Below are 11,275 nucleotides of genomic sequence, written 5' to 3' on the forward strand. Positions count from 1 at the left end.
TTTTCGATGTCAATAATTTGTGTTTCACTGTTAGTTAACACTTTGGTGTTAACTAACAGGGAAACACAAATCTAAAATATTTTTTCCCGTGTTAGTTCCTTAATGTGTTGCGTAAGAAAGCAATCGTCAATTAATTTAAGAAAATCTTCTGCTTGGTTATTCCTGTTTCTGTTAATCCAGTTTATTCCACTATAATTAAAGTCAACCATGACACGAATACTGTTAGACCTAGATGCTCTAGATATTTCATCTCATAGATGCTTTGTTCCATTTTGTTTAAATTTGGTGGCCTGTATATAACTACTATTATAACATTATTTATTTTTCCGTTTAATTTTAGCCAAATAGTTTATATGTGTGGCTCAGTTTTGAATACCTCTTTGAGACGACATTTCAAATTTTCCCTGACATATATTGCTACTCCTCCTCCTCGTCTAATACAGCTATCTGTGTGAAATAGTTTAAATCCGTTTATTTGATAATCAGCTTGTAGTTCTCTTTTTCTATATTAATCCACGTTTCAGTAAGTGCAATAATATTTATATTCTGTGCTTACATGAGTATTTAAATCGTATATTTTGTTTTGTTTTGTGTTTTAAACTCTTTAAAAGGTTTTGAGGCTAGGTAACGATGATAGAATTACAAGATACATGCTAGATGGTATTGAGATTGCCAATATTTATTTACACTTTCCCCCGCGATAGCAGCCTGACGATTTAAATGCGACCTCAGCACACAGAATACACTCACTAAAAATAAAATCTTCCACTTATGGGCTATTCATGCCCAAGCCACCTCCTGGTTGGCTTAATCTTTTCAATCAATCACTCCAAATAGCTCACTTACGGGCTCACCATAGCCCGTGCTACTAGGATTTTTTTGTTCTGAGTAGGTGAATCTAAAACAGCAACAAACGGCCAAGTCGAACACGCCGAGTGATGGGTTTTCGTTCTCGATCATGTGAATGATCTTACTTTCTTTTTGGTCAGCAGTTATCCATTGCTGACCCTGCTGATAAGAACTGTTCTTTCAGCTGGAACTGTTTTGTGTAGTTTAGATAGAGGTGCTGCTCCGTGTGAAGTGGGAGTGCGTAAGCCAGGAGTTTTTCCAAGTCCTCGCACATGAAAAGAAGAGCACGACATCCTCATCTTTATGACTAATGTCAATGGGTATGATGCTGACCCCGTCTTTTTTATCTGAAAAATGTCACTCTTTCCAAAGGCGTGTCCATCTAGGTTGGTAGTCTTATCTTTATACCGTTTGGGACGCATTGTGTCCACCAAGGGATTCAACTGATGGTGAGGAGTGATGCCGTTCTGTCGTCAGCTCGGTGGATGTGTCTATCGATCACAGGAGATGGAGTCAGAATGTGGCGGAGAGAAATGGATTCTGCCTGTCTTTGTAATATAGAGAGAGGAGTCACAAGTTAAAGATATTTTCAATATTCAGGCAGTTGATGGAAAAGTTTGAAACACTGTTCCACCGTATTAGAACTGGTCGTTAATGAAGACAAAACTAAGATTGAATGAAGAAATCGGAAATAAACGCGGATAATTATAAAAAGAGTAAAAATAAATAATACTATTTAATATCCAAATATAATCGATACACCCAAGATATAATCGAGCTTGAAGGCTGAGTTGAACCGTTCATTGGGTATTTGTCTGAAGTTATTACAAACCTTGCAAGCTTGATATATTGTAAAAACGGAGTAGAAGTTTGTGTGCTACGCCATGCTACGAAGTTTCTTGTGTACACCATGCTACGCATGGTGTACACAAGTCCCTTGAGATCTCTTATCGATTATTCTGAACCTTCAATTTCTCGATTTGGTAAAAGGGATTAAACAAATTGGAGAAGGTACAAAACGAAGCAATGCAAATAACTTTAGGATGACCTTGGAATACAAAGACTGAGTTAATGAGGATGGAATTGAACTTACAGAGTATTGGGGATAAAATTTCTGGGATAATCTTGGTTTCGGTGATTAGATTAATGAGAGGCGGGGATTATGAATTAATCGATTGATTGATTGATAAAGATCAAGTCACCCAGAAAGTGAACACGGGAGACATCTCCCGTCACGCAGGGTTCAGTCGCACCTCCACAGGTCTCCAGTATCAGCTCTTGATACTGGTAATGGCTCAAAAGGACCACCACTTACGGGCTATTCATGCCCGTGCCACCTTTTGGGTGGCTTAATCTTCATCAATCATCAATCCATTTGGTCCCTTACGGGCTATTCATGCCCGTGCCACCTTTTGGGTGGCTTAATCTTCATCAATCATTTGGTCCACGTGGGAGACATCTCCCGTCACGCAGGGTGCAGTCGCACCTCCACAGATCTCCAGTATCAGCTCTTGATACTGGTAATGGCTCAAAAGGATCACCACTTACGGGCTATTCATGCCCGTGCCACCTTTTGGGTGGCTTAATCTTCATCAATCATCAATCAAAAAGTGAAGGTTCTTGGGAACCATTACCAGTACCAACAGCTGATATTGGATATCTGTGGATGGATGGGGGTCTTCATGGTGGCTAGCAGTTTATGGCTCGCAGGACTCTTAGTTGCCAGGTTGCAGTTTAATGTGCAAGGCGATGTGTTATACCTGAACAGAACAACCTTGTTAGCTCAGTACCATCAGGATAATCATCTTTTTCGAGGAATTCCATTTGTCTGTCCGGGATTTTGCGGTGGAATTCTGGGTAGCGGAATTCTTTCTTCAGTATGATGAGGTTATTGTAAAAGTTTATGGTGTTGGCATGGACATTCATAGGGTGCGGGGATTTGTTGTTACAGATTATCTTGTTACATTTGTTGGCCAATGGTCGTCTGATGTTTATGATGCCACTGAACTCGCTGGCCGGAATGAAGAGAACATACCAAGAACTTTTGTCTTCATCGTCGGTGGCAAGGATATTCTTGTCGAAGTCGGTGGAGGCTCTGGAGAGCCTCTTGGTGTCGGTTGTGGGAGTTTAGGATGGTCCGTCGTCGTCTTCTCAATGAATTAATCCTCTCAGCTCAAATGGTGGGAAAAAAGATCTTGAGGTCTTGATTTGGTTGGAAGAAATGAATGTGTTTTTAGGTATTACAAGAGAGGATATTTGATAACTTTATTTTAAATTGTTACAAAATATAATGTCTTACAAGAATGTATTTCATTACCTTCTGATGTTAAGATTGTTCTCCCTGCAAAAGGATGAGAGTATGTACGAGTCAGGACAGTTGAAAGTAATATATGATTGAAAAGTAGAAAAACACTCAAATTAAAAACTCTCGATGTTTGTTGTGATGGCTCGGTAACTAAGGACGGAAAGGCAGGACGTGGAGTCTTGATTAAGAAGTTCACTGAAATCTTCACCATAGATGTTATTGGACACAGCCTAATTATGTCATTTAAGTTGTGTCAACTAAATTAAGCCTATTTTTTTATTTTACAGTAGATGATCTTTGGCGTTATTATATAGCAGAAGACCAGTATATCAGTATTTTCTGGACTATGAAGAGGGAACATTAAGCAACTAAAGAAAAATGGCTAAAATAAGATTCATGACCCCCATTTATATCTTTGTAAATCTTTGTAAATCAGGCAGTTGATGTAATAGAGAAGAGGGCCACGAGAGAACTCTTGTCGATGTAATATGTTAAATAAGGATATTGTAATATCAAGGCAAGTAAAGAATTGGTATCAATGGAGGTAAGACAAAAATAATAATGTAATTCATGTTTATATGTCTTGCATTATAAGTAAATCTGTTGATTCGAGCACAGTAGCTGATTTGTGGTCATTTGCTAATGTGGTACCGATTTTTAAGAAGGGAGAGTGATCACTTGCATAGTCATATTAGCTGAACTTCTTAATTGATCCACAACATAGGTGTACTAAGAGTTGCTCTTGTTTGGCAAATTTACTTTCATTCTTTTCTAGCATACCTGGGGTAGTTGATTGTGAAAAGACTGATTAGCAAAATAGAGGCTCAAGGTATTAGGGTGATATCTTCATCTGGAAAATATCATGATTGTATTCAAGGAAGCAAAGAGTTATTATAAATGGAGTTATGTTTGAGTGGAAAACTTGTAGGTGGGGTGTCTGTGGTGGAGTGAAGGCTGTGTCCTGGGACTTCAATTATCTTTCATATATATAAAATAATTAGATAGGATGTTGCACAAAAATTTACAAATATGCAGACGAAACGAAAATTGGGCGGAAGATAAACCCAGAAGACTCCAAATCGCATTGCTTCAATTGATTTTCTTATTGGTATATGACGTTAGTGTGATTTTCTTGTGTAAAATGCAAAATCGCTTCAAGACGATCCAGACAGGTTTTTGAAATGGTCTAAAGACTGGCAGATGCAGCTTAATGCAGAGAAGTGTAAGTTTCTGAGGCTAGGTAGTGAGTTACAAGATTTCAGCTAGAGGTCATAATTTATAGGAACTTAAAGCCAATTTAAATTTAAAGTCCAATAAACCATTTTCATTTTTTTAATTCTTAAGTTGTTATGTACAACTGATTGGCCAATTATAATTATAATCCCATCCTTTGCATCTATAATAGATGTAAAGTAATATATCTTAGAAGTAAACATGAAATGGCAAACTACTTGTAAACATAAGAATTGATGACTGAAAATGAAGAAAACGACCTGGGAGAGTGATTGATGATCTGCAGCAGAGTAAAGCACTGCACTGATGCTATAATAATACCAATATGTATGTGTGAGAGTGATTGATGATCTGTAGCAAAGTATTGCACTTATATAATATAATTATATAATAATATAAATTATTATATGAGCCACAACATGGTTTTGCAAATTGCAGTTCATGTTTTTAATGATAGCAAACAAATTTGCTATCATGATCATGACGATCTACATAGCGTTTGAAGTGGTCAAGAGATTGATAGATGCAGTTTACTGCTGACAAATTTAATGTTAGGTAATGATGATAGAGTTACAAGATACGAGTTAAATGATGTTGTAATATAATGCAACTAATATATGACGGCTGTATTTAAGACAAGATACTATGGAGAATTCATTTAGTTATTTAAGTTTATCCGATCCGGGTGGCTTGCCATGCGTTCTAACCACTTTACCACTTGACATTATATACTAAATAAAGCTATTCATAATAAATATAGTCAAACAGATATAGAACACTTGATGTTCATAATTAACGGTTTCTTAACCCTAAGAAATGGTTTTGACTCTTATCAACAATGTGAAGGAGACCTTGGTTTTATTTATGATTTAATTATACTCAGTCCTGGAGAATTATTTTTTATCCATTTTGGTCTCCTGACTGGTGTTTTAAACATTATTGGATATACGTTTTACAGGGAAAGATAAATTAGGTGAAATGTGACGAAATTAGAATAAGTTAGCCATTTTGTATTGTAAATAATTGTAACTATTGTAAATAAAAGTTTGTAGTAATTGGTGTCGAAATTTCCGACAATTCATTTAGGAATTGGTTCATAATGATAAAAATGTTTTGCTTATTTTTATTACGAAAGAATATAAAGTAATACATGACCTCAGAAAATTATCTTTACCAACTGAGTCCTCTGAGTTAAATTGACCAATTTCCTATATTCATTGAAGACTCCTTTATTGCAGAGAACCTAATTATTTTGCCTGCCTTCATAAGGCATCCAAATGGCAAATTTATTACATCTCTCAAATTAATCAGATGAAAAAAAAAAATTAGACAGCGGATAAAAGGTCAGTTCTAAGTGGAGACATAATTAATGCTGGAAGTTAGTAGTAAGACAGCAGCAAGACTGGCACACTGGGTCTCCTCGAGTGTTTTATACAGGGAGGCAGCAGTAACAATGCTATGCTGGGTCCCCACAATACAAGAGGGAAGGAGGCAGCAGTAACAATGCTATGCTGGGTCCCCACGATACAAGAAGGAAGAAGGCAGCAGTAACAATGCCACGCTGGGTTCCCACGATACAAGAAGGAAGAAGGCAGCAGTAACAATGCCATGCTGGGTCCCCACGAGTTTAGACAAGAGGGAAGGAGGCAGCAGTAACAATGCTACGCTGGGTCCCCCACGAGTTTATACAAGGGGAAAGGAGGCAGCAGAAGCAATGCCACACTGGTTACTACGGTTCCTCATCATCTTGATGTAGCCTTCATCACCCAGAGTTGTGCCCCAAGAGTTCTTCACCAGCCAGTAGTCAGTTCCGTCCTCCGTAGTGCCATAACCCACAACCAGAACACCGTGGCCAAGATTCGTTGAGCTACATCCTGGCTCGTCATAAACACCTGTAATATATATATTCATCCTTTAATAATACAATATTTAAAAAATTATTTCTTCAGAAACTTTCATAATTCCTACAAAATAAATAATATTCTGAATTTAAAGGCATTAAATTAAATGGAAGAATAAATACTGTGTTACAGTGTTGGAATTGTCGATATGGTGAGTGAGACGCGCCACCCTATTTACATGATTGTGTGTATACGTGGACATGCCATTGTGTGTGGTAGAAAACATGATGAATACTTAACGCACTATGAGATGCTATAATAATGATATATTCAAAAACTTTAGAAAACACAGCAGATCTAAGAAAGACCCGAGAATCGTTAAACAATAAAGATCTCATACAATTTAAACAATTTATATACACATATGGTGAACATTTCACGTTTATATGAGCATGCATAAATATACTGATCACCTTCAGTAAAATGTGATCTATGTACACATTCACAATAAAAAAAAAATCTTACCATGATGGTAAAACTGGATTGACCCGTGTGAGGCATCAATGGCAACAGATACTGGTCCAACTGTGGCAACAGCTTTCTTCAGTGCAACTTCACTTCCCTCGCGAATATGAACAAAGCCAGTCACTTTAGCACCAGATTCTTGCTGTTTATATTGACACTTTCCTTCCTAATAGAGTAAGGTTACAATATTATTATGTTCAAAAATATGAAAAACATATATATACTTATATATAAGTTCGAAATATTTGCTTATATTATAGGCAAATATGTTATGCAAATGCTTATTATTCTCTCTGTTAAAAAGTTTAAAGCCAGTTTTAAATATGTAAAATATAATTATCATTAAAAGTATTTATCCTGATATATGGATAAAAATCTTCAGTGTCAATCACAAAAAAGCAAATATTACGAAATATGTTGACCAAACCACACACAGACTGCAATATTTGCAGACTCCTCATCAGCAAATATTACAAACTACTCACTGTTTAAAAGTTCAAGACCACATCCCAGGTAAAATATAATTATCATGAAACGTGTATTTACCTTCTTCTTGTAAGGATAAGAATCTTCAGTGTCAATCCCACCATTGTCCTCAATGTACTTGAAGGCAGCGGTCATCAGTCCACCGTCACAGCCACCATTGCCGTACTTGGCGGAACAGTCAATCAAGTTCTGCTCAGAAAGGCTCACCAGCTTACCCGTCTGGCGGAAGTGTTGACCTTCCAGTGACCCGGTCTGTGGACCACACAAACATTACTTTGTAAAACATCATCAGAACTTGTAAGTTCTTTATATGATCATTATTAATATATGAGAAAATATTAATATTAGCTCATAATAATATCTAAGGATTTAATAGCACGCAACTCATTAAGTAATTATCTAGGATAATAATGATACTAATTATCAACCTTAAGTCTGCATAAATTTACTTAATAATTTTCCTAAATATTCAACTATTTTATTTGCATATAATAACAATAAACCCATTACAAATTAACTTCACATGTCAAAGATGTCATTAATATTCTATATAAATAACACTACAAACAAGATGAGTTAGAAGATAATACTCACAGCTGAAAAGGCCCAGCATGATCCACATTTTCCCTGGTCCTTTACCGGGGTGACTGCTCCCTTCTCTCTCCAGTCAACAGTCTTGGGAAGGACAACATCATCATCTGGCTCAATGTAAGTGGAACCATTGTACATGCTGTTTAATCTGTATCTTTCTGTGTGGTTCGAATGGAAACCTGCCATTGTTGACAAAAACTCATCCTGCAGCTGTAAGAAATATTTTATTTTATTACATCACATAAATTACTGGGCATTAGGGTGTAATTGAACATATGATTTTTGTGGTTCTGAATGAGATCAGGATACAGATAATACACAATGTGATCACATTAACGTGATGCCTCAATGAGAAAAAAAATCAGTAGGAGCCAAGAGGACTTGAACCAATGCTCAGTAATGGTTCGAATACAGGGTTTCCATCCTCTGAACCCCATATGATTCAGTTGAATCCCAAGTTGCCATGTCGCGGTGTAGTGGCCTAGAGGAGAGCCTGTGAGGATCCATCGCATTGGATAGAATCCTCCTCATGGCTTCTTAACAGTCGAAACCCAGTCTTCATGTCCATAGTTGAGGATTGTATGAAAAAGATAACAGCTGAAAGGTCATAGTGTGAAATTCATGTGGATTCCATCTCATGTTGGAATAGTGCTCAACGAGGTGGCGGATGACTTGGCCAAACGTGCCACATCAAAACCACAAGTTGACATTGAATGTGAATTCACAATGAGACAAATACGAAGCAAAATCAGAAATATTTAGGCACAGGCAGAAGTGGAGAGAGGTATAATGTATGAGAGAAGTCAAACCATGCAACACTACATGTATGTGAGACAGAACACCCATTTCACTTATGGTAAAAGGAGAAATGTTTGGAGTGATTGTGTACATGCGGCTCAGGCTTGGGTACAAATATTACTGGGAATATGGGATAGGTGTTCATGATAACGACACGAAGTGTAAACTATGTGGTATGTTAAGGTATCACACCCTTGCCCAATATGTTCTCGATTGTCCGTTGATTAATGTATATAGAAACACTGAGATAAGGACTGTTCCTGAACAAATAGCCTGGATGTGTCACAACGGAAAGGTTGATGATATTCTTGAGAGATATAAGAATTTTGCACCAAGATTGTAATCTTTTGTTGAATTATCTGCATGTCTCTTGCAAATTGTCTATACAGTATACCTAGGTCATAAAAGTATTTGTGTACGTCTGATACCATACTAATTGTTTAAAGGAGGAAATGTATATGTTTATCTCTCAGAATGTTTGGTAATGTTTATTGTTTGTGATGTGTGTCACAAACACAAACGTATTAACACGATGTACTGAACGGAGTGAGAATAGCTTGAGATACCTCATCCCTTTGTGTGTATTTGACCTCAATAAACTTATTTCAATTTCATTGCTTCTTCTGATTTTATCATGCAAACAATGCTAACTAATTAGAAGTTTATCCTACTTACCATGTCACCGAACTTGTTCATTCTGAGCCTGTATGACTTGTGTCCTGTTGCAAACAGCTTATTGTGTGCAGCAATCTTGTGTCTGTTCTCCATATAGATGTTCATGCGGAACGAGTCTTCAACATCAGTGGCGTATTTCTTGTCATGTTCAATCTAAAAAATATTTTTTCATAATTACACTATTTCTTCTAGCCGGTCTCGGGAGGCAAGATGAATGGTTTTAAGAATATATGAAGATGAGTATATGCAAATGTAATATAGTTGCTACAAGCACAATAGTTTTTTCAGATCAGTACAACAGCAACGGTTGTTGATATAAACAATGAAAAGAAGTTGGCAAGGAACGCTTTAGTTCACCACTAGTAGCATCCATCACCCCTGACTTTACTGACTGCACTCAATAAATTTCTTCAACGACCTCTACACTGAAGTGACCAGTGATGCCAGCGGGTTTGCAGTCAAAACAAATATAATTCCTTTATTTGCAAGAGAAATCTATACATGAAACCTGGTACGCTATCATATTGTTCGCTCATTAATTTTTAATGTAAAAATGATGGCAACTGTTACACTATTATCCCCTAAAACATGCTAAAGCTTTCTTCTTAAAGAACACTTCAAATAATTAATGTTGGTAACGTTCTTACCTTAAATGTCTCCCACTCTTCCTGCACAACAGAAGAGTAAGGTACTGCAGATATTGCGGCAAGAACGGCCACCAACACTGATGCTGCCAAGTACTTCATCTAGTGGGAAAGAAAAAATAAGTATCATAAGAGTAACAATTTCCATAATATTTAACATCACTTTAGTGAACAAATCCACAAGGGCCGTGACGAGGGTTCGAACCTACGTCCGATAGGATCCCAGACGCGGCCTTAATCGACTGAGCTGCGACATGGTAAAAGAATTGCAACTGGAAGTTCAACTGACCTTACTCGGATCCTGCAGCCTCTCCGTGACACAAACCAGGATTATACACAATTTCCCCCTGCACCCGAGCTCTGTCAATAAGCTGCTGTACCTCTACTTCATTATACACAGAAATCAAAATGAGCGTGATACATCAAATGAACAAATCCACAAGGTTTGTTCATTTGTTCAAGTTCATTTCGGCGATTAAGGCACCGTCTGGGATCCTCTCGGACGTAGGTTCGAACCCCCGTGGATTTGTTCATTTGATGCATCACGCAATTGTTATTTCTGTGTGTAATCACTTTAGTCTCGTAACAGACTGATGCGACTGTAACACATTGGTTACGTCATGTAAATTTTGTCCAACTGCAAGTGAGTAAGAAATCTAGAATAATAATTTATTCTAGATTTCAATTTTTTTAGTTTCAGAAACAATTTTTTTTTCTAATTTTCGATTTTTCTTTTAATGGAATTTGATGTTAAACAATTATAACTATAATCTATATTCCATAGATCAGTATAATGATTTAAAAGTGAGAACATAAATCCCATTAATGATATTTTATCTGGGAACATGTTAATACACATTCCTCCACTCACCTTGCCTGGAAGTCTGGTCGACGCTGACTGACTGACTAACACTGCTGCTCGATAATGGCAAACATATACACTTAGTGAGGACGCGCATGCGAGGCAAAGGTGAGATGGATGGTGTTCAAAAACTGCACAGTAGTGTTTCTCGCTCTTTGAAACCTTCGAAGAATTTATTGCTCTCGTGGCGTTATTTTTGCTGTTGGACTTTGAATACGATCTAATTTAGTAATATATTTTTTCTCAATTCGGAATGTAATATTCGTGTACAGTATGTTACAATATTTAGTGGTACACTTTTGAGGTGTACACTTTTGAATGGTTTACTTGTGGCTGTACTAGAGAATGGTTCACTAATGCACACTGTTGAATGGAATAAGTAAGCACACTGTTGAATGGAATACTAGTGAAAGGTACCCATGTTAATGATACTCTGTTGAATAGAACACTAGTGAATGGTACCCAA

The 11,275-nt window shown here is 37.0% G+C and overlaps 1 protein-coding gene across 1 annotated transcript; it reads right to left on the reverse strand.

Annotated features, from left to right (window-relative positions):
• Positions 1 to 6,070: 6,070 nt before the first annotated feature.
• LOC138352283 (procathepsin L-like) lies at positions 6,071 to 10,049 on the reverse strand. The gene is made up of 6 exons (XM_069304659.1): positions 9,951 to 10,049; positions 9,304 to 9,456; positions 7,834 to 8,040; positions 7,300 to 7,491; positions 6,754 to 6,919; positions 6,071 to 6,279 (listed from the first exon to the last, which is right to left on the reverse strand). The coding sequence occupies exons 1-6, from the start codon at positions 10,047 to 10,049 to the stop codon at positions 6,071 to 6,073; spliced, it is 1,026 nt and encodes a 341-aa protein (XP_069160760.1).
• Between the last annotated feature and the right edge of the window lie 1,226 nt (positions 10,050 to 11,275).

This window comes from Procambarus clarkii, chromosome 53, assembly GCF_040958095.1.
Source record: "Procambarus clarkii isolate CNS0578487 chromosome 53, FALCON_Pclarkii_2.0, whole genome shotgun sequence".
Classification (NCBI taxonomy): domain Eukaryota; kingdom Metazoa; phylum Arthropoda; class Malacostraca; order Decapoda; family Cambaridae; genus Procambarus; species Procambarus clarkii.